Source organism: Adiantum capillus-veneris, chromosome 6, assembly GCF_014529385.1.
Source record: "Adiantum capillus-veneris isolate H3 chromosome 6, ASM1452938v2, whole genome shotgun sequence".
Classification (NCBI taxonomy): Eukaryota; Viridiplantae; Streptophyta; class Polypodiopsida; order Polypodiales; family Pteridaceae; genus Adiantum; species Adiantum capillus-veneris.
In genome coordinates, this window is record NC_140936.1 from 137,778,052 (window position 1) to 137,799,349 (window position 21,298).

The following is a 21,298-nucleotide window of genomic DNA, read 5'->3' on the forward strand; positions in this document are numbered from 1 at the left end:
TATGCTTGTTTTTAAGTGGGGAAACTACTTGGTAGACTATCTTTCTAGTAAAACGTTTCCAAGAATAATGGACAAATATCAATAAAAAAACCATTGAAATTGAAGCTACAAACCATGATTTGATAGAAGAAGAACAACTCTATAGGTGGGGTAAGGATCAACAACTGTTCTTGTTTGAACACATAATCAGTAGACATGGTCTTCCAATTAAGATAGTCACTGATTGAGGGAATTTAACATTTGAATAAAGTGATCAAAATCGTGTTGAGTGAATTTATGATAATTCATACCAAATATGCACGCTATCAACCACAAGCTAATGGATATGCAAAGTATGCAAAAAAAATATTGACATCAATTTTCACAAAGGTGGTAAGTTTTGGGGGAATAGAGTTGGAAATTCATGATAATTTACCAAATATGCACCCTATAACCCACAGGCTAACGAATAGGCAAAGTACATAAACAAAATCTTGACATTAATACTCACAAAGGTAGTAAGTTTTGGGGAATAGACTAGGAAATGTAGTTTCATTCCCACTATGGGCATACAAAGTTGCATACAAAATTGTACTCGAAACAAGTCCATTCAGCTTAGTGTTTGTTATGGATGTCATATTACCTATGAATTCCTCTTATCAACCCTAAGGGTTGAACAAGAATGTCAAAGTACTAAAAAATTTGGATGAGTAAAGACTTGCAACTATTGCTCATCTCTATGCACTTAAATGAAAACAAAAACATTTATTTGACTCTAAAGTGATAAATAAAGAATTCAAGAAAGGGGAATTTGGTACTTAAGAATTCTATGAAACAACACATTCATAAATTCAAGAAAAAGGAAAATGGACCACTTATCATCGAGGATATCTCACCCAATGGGGTTTTGAAATTAGCAAAGTTGGATGGGGAAGTTATTTCTAATTGGATAAGCATATATCAATTATGCAAATACTATTTTTCACTAATTGATGACATATTATATGAGTTTCATACATTTAACAAAAGAAAAAAATGGAAGCCCAAGGTGATTGATCAAACCCAAGAGGAAACTTGTATAAGGATTTTGACCAAAAGGCTTTTGGACAATAGAGGGAGTTCAATACACTGTGGATATTAAATAACTCCAAGTGATAATAGAATTTTGGATGGTATGGGTATTAGAATACTTGTTCGCTTACCTTTCTGCTATACAAAAGGAATTTTGGTGGACACAAATGCATGACTTAATGTCATCAACTACTCAACCTATTCCAAATGACCACAGACGTCATGGAGCCACATTGCATGGACCTACTGATTGCTAATACTTCTTTTCCACATTTGATTTATGTAGAACGAGGGGAAAAGATGATACTAAGAACACAATGTATTATAACGTATAAAGAAAATCAAGATTGAAATACTAACACTATCTCTATAGACTTTAGACGACTCTCAAATAGTCTCTTTTACTCCAGATGATTCCCCTTATGGGCAAACTACAACATTTCTATGACAAAGGAACTACACATAACAAAATTGACAGACATGAGAACAAGGAGCCTAGAAAATAGGGGTATCAAAGGCTCTTCTCAGAAAGAAACTCAAAACAAACCAACACGTTTCCAGATACCAAAGAAGAAACAACCACAAAATCAACAATTGCTACAACCAATCTAGTCTAGAAAAGAAACCATCAAAGTTGGACTCTTCCATTGCCTCAAAGTTGAGCTTTCCATTGCCTACACCTCAGAGTTGCACCAACAATCAAAACCCAACTTTCACTTGGAAGCCAAACCAACAAAAAAACATGTTAGCAGACATGCGGCTACCTATTAATGCCTTAGGGTTGAGCTGTTACTACTATTTTGAGTATAGTCATTTGTCAACACAAGTGTCACTAGAAAAATCCCTCGAGCAATCTGCCCAAAGCTTGCCTCTTACACAACATATGTTTGTTGGGGTATAAAGCCCAATGTGGTCGCCCAGGTAAGTGGGCGGGCCGCCAGGTATGTACACATATTCTTTTGTAAAAACCTAATAAGAACTCACTATGCTCTACACATTACAGTAGAGCGAGTTCACCATATCGTCGTGCTCTTCTTCTCGCACTCTCTCTCGCATCGCACTTTCGCTCGTACTCCTTCAACTGGTATCAGAGCTCAGATCGAGGCTCGGGGTAGCACTGCAGGAGGCTAGAGTCACCAGCTCAGATTGGAGTAAAATTCGATAGGCGAAGACACAGTCCCAAATCTCGGTCATCTCGGCCACCGTTCGGCTTCGACAAAGGTCTGCGCAGGCCATTTTCGACTATGTGGTCTCGACGGGTGCAGATCCGACTCTGCAAATTTGGGGTTTTTGGCCTACGACTGCAGGTGCTGAGGATATCGACACTCCCAGAGTGTTGATTTGTGGTTGTCTACACATCGAAGGACGGCTCATAGTTCTTGGAGGCATGTCACATACGACACGTGCGTATCTACACACAGACTGTAGGCGACATCCACTAGTTCATCAGGTAGCTTGTGTTTGCTGCTTGATATTCCAGATTTCATCCTGACATTGCAGGTACTTCCACATGGGATGTATTGTCAGAGATGATGTATGTCTGTTGAGGGTTTGCTGGCTGTGAGTCACGCAGCAAACAACCGCCGCAGCGGTTACAGCATATAGTGGGAAATTTGTGGATGTATGACTTTGTGGGAAGTCTATGTACTGTCAGATTTACTGCAGCCTTTGTTGAGAATCAAGTGAGGTTTTATTGAGCTGGGGGATTCTCGAATGTTGAGATCCTTTCGGTGATACAGGTCTTGGAGCGATCCCTCGAGCACCCTTAGATAGGCAGCTAGGATGTATTGACTGTGAGTTAGACAGTTGGGATTGCATCTTTGCTTTACTGCCGTTGAGGCATTGTCGCAGTCTATGCTTATAGGACAGTGACAGGACAGTGACAGACAGTACAGGTGCAAGACAGGTTTACCCGCAGCTTACAGTGTCAGAGAGCCAGTGTTTTTTGAGCTGTTTTTGGTCTGTTTTTTGAGTACACCAGAGCCATTTTACAAAGGAGACTCTGCCAAAATTTATGCAGAATCTGAAGCTTTCTTGGTTCATTTGACAGGTTGATATTGGTTCAGAGTCAGTTTACAGGTGAAACTCTGCCGAATTTTTCCCAGGAAAGTAAACCATTGTGAAGTGTAGCTATGGCTGGATCACAAGACACTGCTCTTTACAATATCAAGAAGCTGGATGGAACCAATTTCCCATTGTGGAAGAAGCAGATTTGGCACGTGTTGGTACAAAAGAAGCAGATAAAACCTATAAAGCTCAAGGGGATAAAACCAGAAGATATGGACGAAGATGAATGGAGCGAAATGGATGAATTGGCACTTTCTACCATTATGCTGACTTTGGCAGAAAGCGTTTACTTCAATGTAGCAGACGAGATGTTGGCTTATCAAGCATGGTTAAAGCTGAGTGATCTTTATGAGAAGCAGAGTGCAGCTTCACAGGTATACTGGCTTAAGAAGCTTGTTGACTTGAAGATGAAAGAAGGGACACCTATGTCCAATCATCTGAATGAATTCAACACAATCTATAGTCAATCGTCAGCTCAAGGTGTCAAGTTTGATGAACCTGTTAGAGCTATGTTCCTGTTGATCACATTGCCGAAAAGTTGGGACACTTTTCGCACAGCTTTGAGTAATTCTGCACCTCCAGATGGTTTGAACATAGCAGGTGTAGAAGGAAGTCTGCTTACTGAAGAAACCAATAGAAAGACGATGGACAAAGGCAAAGGAACAGCCTTAGTTGTCAGGGGAAGGACCAAAGAAAAGTACAAAGGTGGAAAGAAAAATCAGTCTCGTAGCAAGTCCCGCAGTGCTAAAGGCAAGAGTGACATAGAATGCTACCATTGTGGCAAGAAGGGTCACATGAAAAGAGACTGCAAAGAATGGAAAGCAGAAAAAGGCAAAGAGAAAGCTGAAGACCATGGTGAGAAGAACAAGTCCTCAGTGAAAATTCAAGAAATAAATGTGACAAACACTGTTGCAGAGGATGACAGTTTAGTGTCAGGAGACATCTACTTCTTGAAGAATACAATGGACTCGGCTCTTCTTACAGCATCTGATGGAAATGCACTGAGTGACTGGATTATAGACTCAGGGGCATCACTTCATGTGTCTCCAAACAAGGAGTGGTTTACCTCTTATGTGACCACTAAAGATCATGTTCGGCTAGGCAATGGGCAGACATGTGAGATCTTAGGTGTTGGAGATGTTCAATTGAAGTTTCAGAATGGCTCTTTTTTCACGCTGAAGAATGTGAGACATGTTCCCGCAATGAGCTTGATCAGCACAGGTTTACTTGATGATGCTGGCTACGTCACCACTTTTGGACAGAACATGTGGAAGATATCCAAGGGTTCTATGACAGTAGCACATGGAGTAAAGTCTGGAGGACTTTACATGATTTATGTATCAAATGTCTCTAAAAATGTTATCAATGTAACCGAGCAGCCGAACGTTTCTTTGTGGCATAGCCGGTTAGGACATATGTCCAAGAAGGGAATGGAAATCTTGTCTCGTTCTGCTTATTTGCCTGGCTTTTCATTTAATGATTTTGAATTCTGTGAACATTGTCTGTATGGTAAGCAAACACAGCAGCCACATAAGCATAGAAGCAGTAGAAGAGATACACAGTTGGCACTTGTTCATAGTGATTTGTGTGGACCTATGCCTAACCTATCTCTAGGGGGAGCTTCTTACTTTATGACATTTATAGATGATTACTCGAGGAAAGTATGGGTTTACTTTCTCAAGCACAAGGATGAAGCGTTTAGTGTTTTCAAAACGTTTGTGACACTTGTGGACAATCAGAGTGGCAAGAAGCTTAAATGCTTACGCACTGACAATGGTGGAGAGTATGTTTCAAAGGCCTTTCAGGACTTTTGTGAGTCAAAAGGTATAAAACGTGAACTTACTGCTCCTTACAATCCTCCTCAAAATGGTGTTGCTGAGAGGATGAATAGGACCATACAAGAGAAGGTCAGAAGTATGTTGTCTAATGCACAGCTGCCAAATGGGTTTTGGGCTGAAGCTGTATCAACAGCTGTTCATCTTGTAAATAGATCTCCTAGTAGGGTTTTGCAGAAGGATTCAGTGCCAGAGATGGTATGGTCAGGCAAAATGCCCTCATACAAGCATCTCAGAGTCTTTGGCTGTGAGGCATATACTCACGTTCCAAAGGAATTTAGGAACAAACTTGAGCCAAAGAGTAGAAAGTGCATCTTTCTAGGCTATGGTAATTCTGGTGAGATGGGGTACAGACTTTGGGATCCCGAATCCAGAAAGGTTGTCCGCAGCAATGATGTTCACTTTAATGAATCCAAATATCATTCTAAACCAGAAAGGGTTGAGGACATTAGAAGAGTTGTCTTCTAAGAAGATGGACCTGCACGTGCAAGACAAAATGTCAGGGCTCAAGAGGAGCAAGGACAGGATAGAGTGGAACCACAGGTTGTGGCTGAGCCTGAGCCACCTATTGTGCATAGATCTGGACGTGTCAAGCGACCTCCTGATAGGTTTGTTCCATCTATGAACTATGTCATGTTGACTGATTGCAATGAGCCTTCATGTTACAAGAAAGCAGTGCAAATGAAGGACTCCGAGAATTGGCAATTGGCCATGCAGTCATGGAAGCTAGTTAGATTACCACGGGGCAAAAAGGCTCTACCCTGTAAATGAGTTTACAGGTATAAGATCACCGCTCATGATAGTCAGCCAAAGTACAAAGCAGGGCTTGTTGCCAAGGGCTTTAAGCAAGAACAAGGCATTGACTTTGATGAAGTCTTCTCTCCGGTGGTCAAGATGACTACATTGAGATGCTTTCTTGCATTGGTTGCCATATTAGATTTGGTGTTGCACCAAATGGATGTCAAGACAGCGTTCTTGCATGGTGATTTAGATGTGGAAATTTACATGCAGCAGCCAGAAGGGTTTGTTGAGAAAGGCAAGGAAGATTGGGTATGCCAGTTGTTAAACAGTCTTTATGGCTAAAAACAATCACCGAGGGCATGGTACCATAAATTCCACAAGTTTATGCTTTCTCAAGGCTACAAACGTAGTGAGTTCGATCACTGTCTATATACAAAGAAGGCTAACGATGGCAGTTGGCGGATCCTTATTTTGTATGTGGATGACATGTTGATTGTTGGCAAGCACTTGGAAGAAATTTCAGCTTTGAAGTCAAAGATGGCAAAATCGTTTGACATGAAAGACATGGGTGAGGCAAGTCATATACTTGGTATGCGCATTGAGAGAGACAGATCAAAGAAGTTGATTTGGTTATCTCAAACAGAGTATATTGACAAGGTTTTGCAACGTTTCAACATGGAGAAGGGAAAGGCATGGAGTGTTCCATTGCCACCATATGTGAAACTTAGAAAACAAGATTGTCCTGTGTCTAAGGAAGAACAGGCTGAAATGGATAAGATTCCATATGCATCTGTAGTGGGTAGTTTGATGTATGCAATGATTGCTACTCGCCCAGACATTGCATTTGCAGTGGGAGTAGTAAGTCGATACATGTCAAACCCAGGCAAGAATCATTGGGAGGCAGTGAAAGGAATATTGAGATACCTGAAAGCTACAAAGAGTATGCGTATATGCTATGGGAGTCAGGAGCTAAGTGTAAAGGGTTTTACAGACTCAGATTATGCAGGTGACTTAGACAACCGAAGGTCTACGTCAGGGTATGTCTTTACATTGGCTGGTGGAGCAGTATCATGGCGTTCTAGATTACAAGATTGTGTTACTCAGTCTACTACAGAGGCTGAATATGTTGCAGCATCAGAGGCATCCAAAGAATCAATTTGGCTTAATCGACTAGTAACAGATCTGGGAATCAAAGAAGAGATGCCTGTGTTATATTGTGATAGTCAAAGTGCTATACAATTGGCTCGCAATCCAGTTTATCACTCAAAGACAAAGCATGTGGATGTGAAGTATCATTTCATCAGGGAAATACTTGAGGATAAGCAACTTCAGCTTGTCAAAGTTCACACCACAGAAAATCCTGCTGATCTACTTACAAAAGGACTTCCCTCAGAGAGCTTTGCACATTTTCGCAAGCAATTAAGTGTAGGGTAGTACATCACTTCTCTACATCTCTTGTATATTAGCTTGTATAGTAGCTTCTCTCACACTTAAAGTACCACATTGGACTTTAAGTGGGAGGTTGTTGGGGTATAAAGCCCAATGTGGTCGCCCAGGTAAGTGGGCGGGCCGCCAGGTATGTACACATATTCTTTTGTAAAAACCTAATACGAACTCACTATGCTCTACACATTACAGTAGAGCGATTTCACCATATCGTCGTGCTCTTCTTCTCGCACTCTCTCTCGCGTCTCACTTCCACTCGTACTCCTTCAATGTTTACTATATGTATTGAATGTCATTGCATGTTTGTAGAAGGTGAGGTTGCATTGCATAAGGGTTTATCCAAACCAGCCACTTGGAGGAATTACCGGTAGTTACGAGACCCTGTATGACCATACACCTAGTTAGACCCAAGTGTGGGCACCTATAAGTAGGACCCATAAATCCCATTTTGGGGATCGATAGATTGGAACTCTTTTATCTCTCGTAACTCTAGTCACACGACATTTTATAGAGCTTTTGAGCACTATTTTTGTACCACTTGTAGTTTCAGACTTTGTACTTTCAAACCAGTCTAAAAAACTAATCTATATTTTCAATCAGTGTCTCAATTCATGTCATTTGAAGTCTTTCATTTTAGTTTAGTTGTCTGTCTAAATTCTAAATGTGGTCTTTTGAAGTCTGGTTCTATTCATCCAATCTAACCTCACATCTAGTATTTGAATGTGAATTCATACTGTGGACTAGCTATCAAGTGACCAGTTCATTCCATTTTGGCAATCATGGTGGTGCACTTAATCTCTTGATGATAGGAATTAGTCTCCTACCTAGAAGTCAGAGTCAATGAGCTTAATGCCTCCACCTTGTCCAGCATGAGGAAGGAGAGCTACTACAATGTTTGCTGAGGATCAAGACCATATCAGCATAGTAGCTAAGAAATCAAAGTAGGGTTTTGATGAATGACAACACTCTCACAATGAAAAAAGCAGTGTGTCAATTCAGGGAGAAGAGGAGGTGAGGAGCATTGAGCCTCTCAACACTTACAACACTCAAGGAGAAGAGGGAGTGAAGAGCATCGATCCTCTCAACACTTAATACATTGAAGAATATGACATTCAGAGAGTGCTAAGAGACACTCTTATTCACATTGGTCTTGGCATTCAAATGGGAAAGGAAAAGCAAAGTCCATACTAATGTTAGTGATGCCATGAAGCATAGTAAACAAGCAGGATCACACACAAAATCTGGTCAAGGGAAGGAGCTTGATACAATTACAAAGACTTATGATGACTACAATGAAAGATGGGAAGCAAACACAAACCATCATGACAAGCACAAACATTGGGAGAGAAAGCTAGATCACAATGATAAATGCAAACACTAGGAAAAGGAAGCAGACCACTAGAGATCCAGACACAATGAATGGTCCAGTGATCTAAAAATTATGTTTTCCACTTTTGAAGGCAACCAAAGAGATGGTCTAGATGTCCACATACAAGCCTTTGAATAGTATATTGATCTAAAGGACATCGATGAGGATGACTAGGAATAGTATTTTCCACAAACTTTGAAGGACACGATAAGGAAATGGTACTACCATTACCCATAGTGAGCTAAAGAATCCTTTCTTGATAAAGTAAAAGAAAAACCTCTACGATGAGGATATCCTCTATGAATTAGACAAAATCAAACAAGGCATGCTATCTATTAGCGTTATGTGGAGAAAAGCAAGGAACTGACCAGGTAACTGAATGAGAAACCATCAAAAAAATGCAGCATGGTCTTTGAGTGGGTTCAAAACTAATAAATTGAGAGAACATATGTATCAACACCAATCCAAAAATTTAATGATCTTGTGCTAAAACTAGAGCAACAAGCTAAGAAAGAGAACAACCAAAAAGGAATTGAGAGTTCTAGTTCTGATTCATCTATTGAAGGATCTTCAACAAGCTCTAGCTCTTCAGATATTGATTCAAAAGACACATCCAAGAGTAGGAAGAAGTAGCCTGGGGTGCACTATATAAGCAATTCTGTGAGATCTCTAAAACCAAACCTTTGGTAGAGAAAGTAGAGACCTGGTGTAAATAGTGTAAATCAAAAGAACATTGGTTTGATAAATGTTTCCAAGGCATGTACTGCAAATCTTTTGGGTACTTATGAAATAATTGTAAAATTAGAATGCACCATTTCAAGGAAGTGAAAGATGTTTCCATCATAACTATGAGAAATCTAAAACCAGTCAAGCAAGAGAGGCTAACCTGAGGACATTGACAATGGAGCTAACACTAACAATATGGCTAGAAGATGATGCCACCAAATTGTTTTTGGTAGAGGTAGAGGTAGAGCTGACTTTACCAAATGTAATTTTAGTTGCTACACCTATGGAAGATATGGGAACTTTATAGCACAATGTCTAGAAAATCTAAAAGCTGAAATGATCAAGGGAAAGGTGACAAAGTCAATTCCAGTGCGCGTGATCACTAGGAGCATTGGCGTTGTCATCAAGGAATTACCAGATAAGCCATCCATTCCAAATGAAGCAAAGTGAAAAGGCTTAGAAGTGAGAGAAATAGAGAGCTAGTTGGAAGGCTAAGGGAAAGGCCTAAGAAGTGGATGAGTGGCGGGAGCAAAGGATGTTGGCATCTTAGATCACTCAAAATCTGGAGCAGAGAAATCCAGAGGGGTTAGAATGTTGAGAGTCTAGAACCATTCAAAGGCTTGCATCAAAAGCTTCAAAAGCTTCAAAAGCTTTAGAAGGGGAAGTCCCAACTTGTGAATCTAGTAAAAAGGGCACTAAAATAGAAACTACAAAACCACCAAAAGGAGCTAAAGAGCATCAAAAGAAAGAGGTATAGCAAGTAAAAGGGGGCTTGGCCAAAGCTGATAAGAAGGATTTGGAGGCACAAAATGTTCATCAAACAACAATTTGAATCTCTAAAAAAGAATCCATAACCTAAGAGATGCAAGACGTCAGCAGAGACATTGCACTCTGAAGATAGTTTTGGGGAGCTTGTCTAGTTCATGTAATAGTTCTGGAAAAACAAGATGAGATATTTGTCAAAGAATGTGGAGAAAGAATCCAGAAGCTAAAACTATTGAGCTCGATGATATCCAAAGGACATTACATGAAGCTGCCAATTTCACTAGAAGTCTATAGAAAAAGAGAGATTTAGATGCAATGGTAGTTGACCTATCTAAAACTAAGGGTGGAAAAGTACCAGTCATAAAAATTGGCTACAAGATTAGAAAGCAGTGGGAACCATTATAAGGTGTCATTGTTGATGGATGTGCTTTGTCCATTTTTATGAAAAATATCATGCTCTATATTTTTTTGTAAAGTAGAAAGAAGCATCCAAATTTGAGTATTTTACCTCCAAAAAGTTAATCATGCTAATTTATGTTAATCATATGTATATAATCAATTTGATGATCAAATGTCTACCATTTTCTTTCTCCATTTTTTATGAAAAATATCATGCTCTATATTTTTTTTGTAAAATAGAAAGAAGTACCCAAGTTTCATTTTTTTAGCTCCAAAGTGTTGTGCGATAATAGTAGAGGTAATAGCAATTAACAACACGGTCATAACAATAGTAACAGGTGCTATAATATAAGCGATAATGTTTAATTTACCAAAAAGCTCCTTCTCGTCCCCTCTCTCCTCTTTGGCCACCCCATTTGGACTCTCTCAAAGCGCGATAAATGGCCACAATAAACTTTGAGAAAGTTTTATAGTGGTACCAAATTCACCACGACATTGACCAATCAAGCCCTATTAGAGTATATTAAAGCAAGCCAGGACAAAGATGAGGAAAAGTATGAGATGAGAAGGATGATGAGCAAGAAGATAATGTTGCTGCAAAAGAAAACCCACATTCAAAGAAATACGATGACGATGATGATGATCCTTCAGATGCTCCAAACCAAAGCCAAGGAGGGGGGCAGGCTCAAATGCTTGATCAATCACACTAGCCACCTTACTAGACCCTAGGCAATTGAATAGGATCAGGCACCAGGGAGTCGGGCAAAGCAAACACCAGAAAGATGAGTTCCATCAGCAAAAAATGGTCTTTACACAAAGAAACAAGGGGAAATCCATCCAAAAATAGCCAGACTTAGATCACACATCTAACTTTTCCAAGCAATGTTTGAGTCTGAGAAAAAGCTTAAGGAAAGAAAAGTAGGTCCATCTTCTAGATGATGATGTGTATATGGATTTGAAAAGGTACCAAATGTTGGGGTCAAGAGAATGAATAAGAAATGAAAATCTATTAGCTACCATGAGAAGCAAACATGCAAACTACACTCTCATTCAAATGTCATCCAGGTGCTTGGTCGCATCCCTGAGTACATCCTCACATAGGATGATATTGCAACCAACCCTCAGGCACAAAAGAGGATGACAATGAATGTACATAGTCTAGAAGTTCAACTAGACGTGCTGGTGGACAATAGATCAACCTACAAATTCATGCAGAATGTCAGGAACATGATCAAAGGGGTCTTACTAAAGTTACAAATTTCTAGAAGATTTTTAGACCACAAAGTAGATGCCATCTTGGAAAACAATGAGTCCAATAACAAAGGGCTGTTGACTAGAAACTTCCAATGAAAGAGGATGAACTCCCTAAGTTCTATCTAGCTTTATATCCGACTTACAATGAACCTGCCAATCAAATGAGATATATCCAAGTTGTGGAGCAGATACGAGAGTGATACGAACAAAGCAAGACCCTATGTGTAGCCTAGAAATCTGTAAGCAATAATGAATAAAAAAGTACAGTCATGTAGCTCAAGAATGACCTAATCAATTTCATAGGAATGATGGTTCAATGGAAGTCACAAATAAGCCTTTTGATTAAGTATACGAATGAGATACTACAACTATAAATAGAAGCCTCAAAGATTCCTAAAAAGGAACTCTTCAACAAATACATCTCTGTACCACAATTTGAAGAAATGGTTGAGGTTCTATAGAAAGCCAAAATTAAAGCTAATCAACCAGGCCCATTTGGATGGATCTAGATGGCATCCATCTGTCATAAGCTAGCCGGGGCAAGGCTAACCAAATGCAAGAGGACTCTATATGACCCGGACACCAAAAATTGGTATGCATTAACTCTTTATGAGGTGGAGATGCCAACGGAAAGAAGGGAGCAGCAGGAGCAGGAGGCCATTTACAGATTATCCAAAAGGAGAATTCTACCTCCAACACTTCTCAACAACAACTAGTGGTCACCAGACCAGAGGTCTGAAATTTTGTACATAACACAATTCAAGAAGGGGGAGGAGGATGTAGAAGGTTGGAACCAACTCCAGAGATACCTTGCACAAGAGTTTTTCCAGAATAGTTACTTGGCAAAATTATTGGTGGTTACCAGACCTTGTATAAAACCTATAAATAGAACCCATTAATTTCATTTTGGGGATCGATAGATTAGACTCTTGTATCTCTTTTAACTCTAGTCGCTAGACGTTTTATAGAGCTTCTGAGCACTAAGTGTTGTACCATTTGTAATTGCCAGCTTTGTACTTTGAACCAATTTATAAATCTAAGTCTATAATTGGTTCAAAGTCACTAGACGTCTAATAGAGATTTTGAGCACTAAGCGTCGTATGACTTGTAATCCAAAACTTTGTACTTTGAACCAATTTTTAAATCTAAGTCTATTCCAATTTTCTCAATTTATGTCATCCTAAGTCTTTTATTTCAGTTCAATTGTCTATCTAAATTTTCAATCCGGTCTTCTGAAGTCTGTTCATCCAATCTGACCTTACATCTAGTATCTGATTGTGAGTTGTCTGTCTAAATTCTCAATCTGGTCTTTTGAAGTCTAATTTTGTTTATCCAATCTAATGTGACATCTGGTATTTGACTTTGAATTTCTAACTCTGGAATAGTTGTCAAGTGACCAGCTCATTGCAACGGTAGAGCCAACTTAGCGGCTATGCATAAACACGATTATATATCCCATGCACATGCACACAACCAACAACATGTTGTCATGGTATACTACCTTTGGGAGGGGGGAAGAAGGGGTATGGGTGGCAAGCTTCATTAGTTTTCTTTTCAAAGGTGGAACAAACAACTTGGCATAGTATGGGTTCAAGAAGAGAATTGTACATTTTGCATTTTTTGATACTTGCCACAAAAGAGTAATAATCTTTCCATAAAGAATATTTTTTGCCAAGAGAGACAAATAATGAGAGCCCAAAGAATTACAAGGAGGGAGAAAAAAGTGGAGTTCATGTATAAATTGTACATAAAGTGAGAAAATAACAAAAATTGGCTAATTGGATGACCTAAAAATTTTGGAAACAAGGTGAAAGTCATATTTCTATGGCCAACTGTTGTTTAATTAATTTGTTAAAAGGTAAGAAAGCACCACAAGTTAAGCTTTTATGAATAGTATCAATGTTCTGCTCTCTTTCCATTTTTATAATGTGTCGAATGCTTGCTTATTGTTTTGCTTAATCAATGTTGTGCTATATGAAGTCTCATTTTGCTGATTAGGTTGTGCATTACATTGGCAGTAGAGCGGAGAGCAAGATTGTGACTTTCATCTTGTACACATGCATTTGCTGCTCTTGCATTCTAGGACAAGCTTCATCTCTCTTTGGTTGCATAGAGTTGAGCTACATTGTGCATGAAAAGAATAGGTTCCATTGCACTGATGGGATGAGCATTGCATAATGTCCCAAAGGTGGTAGGCAAATGGTTGAGAGTGGATGAGCTTGTAAACATTGCATGGCGGCACTCTCAAAATCTCAAATGCAGTAGATAGAACAAAATCTCCAATGTGTTATAGGTCAAGGTTCACTTCGTTGTTCCATCGGATTGACAATCTAGTGGATTGTAGTGAACTCTGCTATGATGGTCACACACTCCCCATGGGTCATCATCAGATTCATAGAGGTGCTATTTGGATAGCCACATTCACTAATCGTTAGATTAAAGTTAAAATCAACGATTAAACCTTTATGAGGGTGTATTAAAGTTAAATCAACGTTTAAAATTTTGTGAGGCCTTATCCAAGTTTTTACGCATCTTCCAATAGGTAGAAAAAAGGCACTACAATTTCAGAAAGAGAATGTAAAAAATCATCGTTTGAAACACTCCTTATGAGGACGTGTGGATGGATAGCTCATATTTGTCTTAGTGGGATTCCTATTATCAAGTGTTATATTATGTTTTATAGGGGAATGATGGGGCCTTTTGTCGTAAGATGCTTTAAGCACTTTTTTCTAGTGTGTAGTGTCTTTATTTTTCCTCTTGTGCAACACAAAAGTTTGTGTTTATCCCTCCTAAAAACGATATTTGCAATGTAGGCTTTTGAAGGACGTCCTCTATCATTTCCATCGAATATGATTAGTCTCTTTGTTGGCAGTGCCCAAAGGGCAGTCCATTGTCTTGGTTTGCCGAATCCAAAAAGCGCAAAATGTGGTATTGTTGGCATTGCCTTTATATTCTGAAGGAGTTCGAGCGAAAGTGTGACGCGAGAGAGAGTGCGAGAAGAAGAGCACGACGATATGGTGAACTCGCTCTACTGTAATGTGTAGAGCATAGTGAGTTCTTATTAGGTTTTCACACAAGAATATGTGTACATACCTGGCGGCCCGCCCACTTACCTGGGCGACCACATTGGGCTTTATACCCCAACAACCTCCCACTTAAAGTCCAATGTGGTACTTTAAGTGTGAGAGAAGCTACTATACAAGCTAATATACAAGAGATGTAGAGAAGTGATGTACTACCCTACACCTAACTGCTTGCGAAAATGCGCAAAGCTCTCTAAGGGAAGTCCTTTTGTAAGTAGATCAGCAGGATTTTCTATGGTGTGAACTTTGACAAGCTAAAGTTGCTTATCCTCGAGCATTTCCCTGATGAAATGATACTTCATCCACATGCTTTGTCTTTGAGTGATAAACTGGATTGCGAGCCAATTGTATAGCCCTTTGACTATCACAATATAACACAGGCATCTCTTCTTTGATTCCTAGATCTGTTACTAGTCGATTAAGCCAAATTGATTCTTTGCATGCCTCTGATGCTGCAACATATTCAGCCTCTGTAGTATACTGAGTAACACAATCTTGTAATCTAGAACGCCATGATACTGCTCCACCAGCCAATGTAAAGACATACCCTGACGTAGACCTTCGGTTGTCTAAGTGACCTGCATAATCTGAGTCTGTAAAACCCTTTACACTTAGCTCCTGACTCCCATCGCATATACACATACTCTTTGTAGCTTTCAGGTATCTCAATATTCCTTTCACTGCCTCCCAATGTTTCTTGCTTGGGTTTGACATGTATCGACTTACTACTCCCACTGCAAATGCAATGTCTGGGCGAGTAGCAATCATTGCATACATCAAACTACCCACTGCAGACGCATATGGAATCTTATCCATTTCAGCCTGTTCTTCCTCAGACACAGGACAATCTTGTTTGCTAAGTTTCACATATGGTGGCAATGGAACACTCGATGCCTTTCCCTTCTCCATATTGAAACGTTGCAAAACCTTGTCAATATACTCTGTTTGAGATAACCAAATCAACTTCTTTGATCTGTCTCTCTTGTAAAAACCTAATAAGAACTCACTATGCTCTACACATTACAGTAGAGCGAGTTCACCATATCGTCGTGCTCTTCTTCTCGCTTGTCGAATCTCACATGGGTTTTGCAAGAAGGATTTGAGGCCGGGTCAAATTTCAAGATTTTTAGTTGATAAGTTCAAATGCATGTAGAATATGCCTTCTCAAATATGGTTTTCACCTTCTCATGTAGGGGTGAAATTGATCCAAAGCGAGATTCATGAAACCATTTTCCTGAGCTCTACTGTATACTCATACTATTTGGCTCAATGTTAAAAAAATTCAATCGTTAGGAAGATTCCCCCTCCCTTCCTAAAATCCACAGTAATTTAAGAAATTCAATGTCTTGTGTCTGGTCTATCTGTGTAGGCTGCACCTCTTGCCTCTACCTACCCCTCCGCTCTGTTGACCTATTCTATGGTGCCTGGCGTGCCCTTCATGGAGAGCTATTGTGCTGCATATCACCTAATGCCTCACCCTACGTAGAAGCCACTTGAGCCTGTCACATTCCTCCAGGAGCTCCTGACAAGCAACAAGCCTACCCTTCACTGGCCTATTGAGCGCATGAGAGAGAGAGAGAGAGAGAGAGAGAGAGAGAGAGATACATATACGAGAAGCAAGAGAAGCCACAAAGATGGAGGGAGAGGGAGATGTGTCCACTACTACAAATAGAATTTTCCATGCGATCACCAAATTTTGCATGGCATATCGTGCCTATGCAAAGCTGCATGCAAAGTGCAGTTTGCCGCTAATGTTCAATCAGTTTAGTGATCAATGATTCGGTTATGCAACGAGGTCCACGATCTCTCAAGATTCGCCTCCTTTTGTCCTTTTCAAAATGTGTGTAATACCTACTAGTGGCATGGGTTTTTGGAATCAAACCCAACGATCCATTTTCCTACAAGTGATGACTCCAAAGACACAACTGCCATTACAGGTGAGGCAGGCAAGCTCAAAGGCAAGAAGGTAGATGAAGCCCGAGGAGGGGATGGGCTCCCTCCGTCTCTGTGGGGCCTGCTCCTCTCTCTCTCTCTCTCTCTCTCTCTCTCTCTCTCTCTCTCTCTCAAATTGACGGGGTTCAGACGAGCCTGCGGAAGAGTATTGTTGTCCACCCTCTCGGCAGCTCATTGAGCAAAATGAAGGCATTCATAACCCTAGAAATGCAGGAAAAACATATGCGAGAGGGTCGCACAGGCTCGAAACGCGAGAGAGAGAGAGAGAGAGAGAGAGACCTTACCGCCACCCTGAAATTTATAGGAAGTACCGAGCACCAAATTTTTTCCATTGTATGGAGGTTATAATTTTCATGAGTATCATTGAAAGGGCTTGCTAAAAATTTACCATTCTACAAGGAAGGAGAATAAACTAGAGTATCTCCCAATGGAAGGGGAGTGCTTGATATGCCCACCTAAATTATAAATTAGAAAACACGGACATGCTACAAAATTGAAAACAGCAAAGTAGCATGTGAAAATAGGAGTCTCTTTTAACGTTCATATATTTTGCAAATGTTCATAGAGAATGTTTTGACCTACACTGAGGCTTGTAAACAACCTCTAAAGGGGAATCCTAGTAATTTATTGCTCACCAAACACGGTGCCTTCTAAAAAGGACTTATAACTTTTGTGATGTTCCGTCGTCCAAAGGGCAAAATAAAAATATAGCCTTGCATAGGGGAGGCTACTACTTAACTGTGTTTATCTTTTGAAAGAATAGGAATCCTAACATTGTCTCTTGATTTAGTTCCTAGAATGTTAAAAAACTCTTTCTCTCTCTCTCTCTCTCTCTCTCTCTCTCTCTCTCTCTCTCTCACTCTCATTTTGGAGAGATTTATGAGGTCTCTTGGTATAGTTTATAGGATGTTAACCAGTGTGCCATGATTACTTTGTATGAAACGGTTCCGTTCAATGCAACAAAGGGTTCAATAATAATGGTACTCACATGTGTGATATGTATGTTGCAATGGTAAAATAGTAATTTACCTAGGTTGTGTCGTAAGTCGGTAGGAGCACCTTCCTCATCTATTTTCAAGACCTCACAAGTGGAAAAATTTGGGACTTAGTAGATGTATATAGTATTGAAATTTTGATCTATAATCTTTAAAAGATCATGAGGAATGAAATATGTGCTCGCATACTTATGCTCCAAAACAACAAATACGACGGGGAGGAGACACCGTCCTCACCTAGTTAGCTACAAACTATAAGGAACGTCCTCTTTTCTTCCATATGCTTGTTTTCTCCTCCAATGTTTAAGTGTTCCTCTTCCGTTGTTGGAGAGTCATGTTTGCTTCTCCTCTAGTGTAAGAGGGGCACTGTTTTTTTTTTGGATTTGCAATGCATCAAGAGAAATTGTTACATTCAAGTTTGCAAAAATAATGGCATCGTGACAATCTTGTTGCAAACTGGTACGTGGATACAAATATTGCATCTTGGGTAGCACATTCCGACTCTCCGACTATTTTGGCACAAGATGCATGCAAAACCCACAAAGCAAATAAGGATTCGTATACAAACAGAAGGCTTCTCATGTAGACAAGCATATTCTCACCTTCCCTTATTGGATTGTTGCATGTGAACATTATTAAACACACGCACCATAAGTGTTGTGCATGGGACATAAGACCTCCAATGTGTATTGCTCATTCCATCGAGGCTGGAAACTCTCAATAACAATGCCCGCTTGAACTCATTTAGTGGATACTTGGCAACACAATCAGCGTCGATATATGTCTGCCCTCTCGATCTTAGATTGTGATCCTAAATGGTTCCATTGATAATAAAAAAGGAAATATCCTCATTCCAAATAGACCCTATACTTCCTTCTTCTCACCTACTCGTTTGAAAGGACGACCTCTTGCTCCATCTATTAAAAACAATCAAGAGCTTGTTCACCTTGCCTTTTTTTTAGCATATCCTACAGTCAGAGTACTGCAAGAGACAACATTATAGGAGTAGGTCACTTCATTGGAAAAATTCCCTCGCGCTGATACATCCATTTGAAACATTAAAGAGCTTGTTGGCCTTGCCCAGTTTGACAATCAGAGCACTCAAAGAGATGTTGTGAGGAGTAAGCTCCAGTTCATAATTGGCGATGACATGCATATCCATGAAGGGAACACCCAGCGCAACATGCTGCTCCACAACACCTGAATGAAAATCTCATCATGGATTGGCTTTCCTTTATGTCCAATCGGAGCTTCCATGCCAACCCTTGTAGGGTGTCTCCTCGTGTACTTGCAGGTGCTTGTCGTTTCTAGACTCCACATGAGAGAGAGGGCGGCGTTTTTCCAACTCTGCCGAAATTGGCAGAGTGGAGGCACAAAGGCAGCATTTTCACAAAGGACAAAGGCCTGCTTACGATGGCAAAACGCTGCCACAGTGTCTATGCAAATGCGTCCTTACTAGGTCCAGCAGCCCAGAGAGGACATTTTCTGGCACAATGTATCAATTTCTTCCTGTCATGTTCAAAAAAGAAGGCTAGTACCTTTTCGCTCAGTTGAATGTGTCTGCGCAACAGTAACACGTGCAGCATTCAGATAGTCACTCTCTGTGCTTCTGGCTTGGGATCTTCCCAAGGTCGATGGGATGGAATCAAGCATGGTGCTGTGCTGCCACTCTCACAACTCTGTCATTGCAGCTCTCTGAAGTGAGCCATCCAACGCTGATGTGAGCGGCTATTGCTGCTGCTTTTCAGCAGCGCAATGATTAATTTAGCAGTGTCGGTAAACAGTTGCTGCTCTACTCCTGATCCATTTCGTGTTGCACACTGCCGGCTTAGGCACTACTGTGGTTGTTTATACATCAAAATCTGCACATGCTGTTCTTGCTGCTCAATGTTCTTTACTTATCATATCCTGTCAACTCGCAGACGGCTTTATTTTCCAACCTGAACGCTGCTTTTCAGCAGCACTCAGCTAACATTGCAAAACCCTTTTAGATAACCATGGTAAAAAGCTCTCTCTCTCTCTCTCTCTCTCTCTCTCTCTCTCTCTCTCTCTCTCTCTCTCTCTCTCTCTCTCTCCCCATTTTTACTTATGGGCTACTCTGCTATACTATGCTATGCACTGGCAGCTTCAGCCTTTCATGGCTTTCTAGATCGCATTCTAAGAACCCCTTGTAATTGTATAGACAGCTTGCCATTTTACCACTTGCCAAATAAGCGCCAAAATTTACCGTGCACGCATTCAGTGAAGGACGAGCTAAAAGTTCAAAACACATAGGTCATCTAGTGACTCAATCTCTTTTCCCTTTCCTTGGCCCTTCTTCCCCCCTTCTAAAAACAAGGTGAAAAGTCACAATGGCCTACATAAGAGGGTAAGACAGAGAGTCACACTTAGTACTCAATGTCCTTGTTTATAGAAATAGGTTTGCCAACATTAACTTGACCTGTGCCACTAATCTACAAGCTTTATCCAACGGTCGCCTATTGCTCTCAGACGTTCCATGCTTTACTGAGGAGGCCAAAAATTGAAAAGTTTTAACAGTTTCACACAGTCTGGCATAAGGTTGCAGGCATCAATAACTCCATCCACAAAAATATGGGTGTAAAATATCTCCTTTTCTCACTCTGAAAAATGTCTAAAACTAGTTGCTTAATAGATTGACTAGCCCAAGCCCCGGTAGTTTACAGTTTAACCACGATGTTGCTGATAACGCATACATACCCTTAAAAGAAAAGAAGAAGCAATAGCAATTAAAATTTTGTGATATAGTCATAGATAATGAAGGCTAGATTCCCAAATTCATGGCAAAGCACACAGGCTAAAAAATCAGGACCATTTATGAACATTATGAACCTATACATGGGTACACATTGTGTGCCAATTCTGATCTGCCTCATAGGAGCATCTCCTGGTAGGTGCTGAAGGTTACAAACTATCCAAGCATACAAAATGTGTGCCATCGCTGATCCATTTTTTGGGTGCTCTCTCCGGTGCCAACGGCTCCTAAGACTCCTATTACTCTCAGCAGCAAGGCTCCCACAAAGTGGTTGACTTCCACCACACCACTCTTGTCACATGCTGAGCACCTTGTCAACACTACAAATCAATGTGGATACACTCGGGGCCTTGCTTCCAACTCCGTCTCATCAAGTTCCCTGAACTCATACCACTCGGACCCTCGTGTACCGACTGGCAGAGATGGTCTTACAAAGATCTCCACAGACCTTGGAACATGGACTATCACCTGCACCGTCTTATCAATGCCCATATTTTGCGCCTCCAAGTCCTCCATATGTTCGGTATACCCACACTCAATGGTCATCCATCCAAACCCGGATATTGCAATGTCACAAGCTGGTCTGCATGAAACCAAATTGTTTTAGCAAAGTAGCAGCATAAGAAGTTTTGAAAGAAAATGGACAAGCCCAGTTCAACAGTATACCTATTCCAAGAATCAAACTTCAAATTGAGTGTATGTTGACTCTCCAGCCCAGGCCAACCTTCCGCACTTGTTGGTGGTGTCAGCTTCTTTCCAAGCTCTTCCTGTTCATGTGAACAAAGAATTATATCACATCAGAAATGCGATCTGCGTAACCACTACATAACACCAAATTTCTG

The 21,298-nt window shown here is 40.3% G+C and overlaps 1 protein-coding gene across 1 annotated transcript in view; it reads right to left on the reverse strand.

The window, feature by feature from the left end:
- Positions 1-20,424: 20,424 nt before the first annotated feature.
- The window catches only part of NOA1 (P-loop containing nucleoside triphosphate hydrolases superfamily protein), a 60,098-nt gene continuing 59,224 nt past the window's right edge, over positions 20,425-21,298 (reverse strand). The window contains exons 11-12 of the mRNA XM_086514867.1: positions 21,123-21,223; positions 20,425-21,039 (exon numbers count right to left, since the gene is read on the reverse strand). Coding sequence (XP_086370993.1) covers positions 20,784-21,039; positions 21,123-21,223 — 357 coding nt within the window. The 3' untranslated portion in view covers positions 20,425-20,783. The remainder of the gene's footprint in view (positions 21,040-21,122; positions 21,224-21,298) is intronic.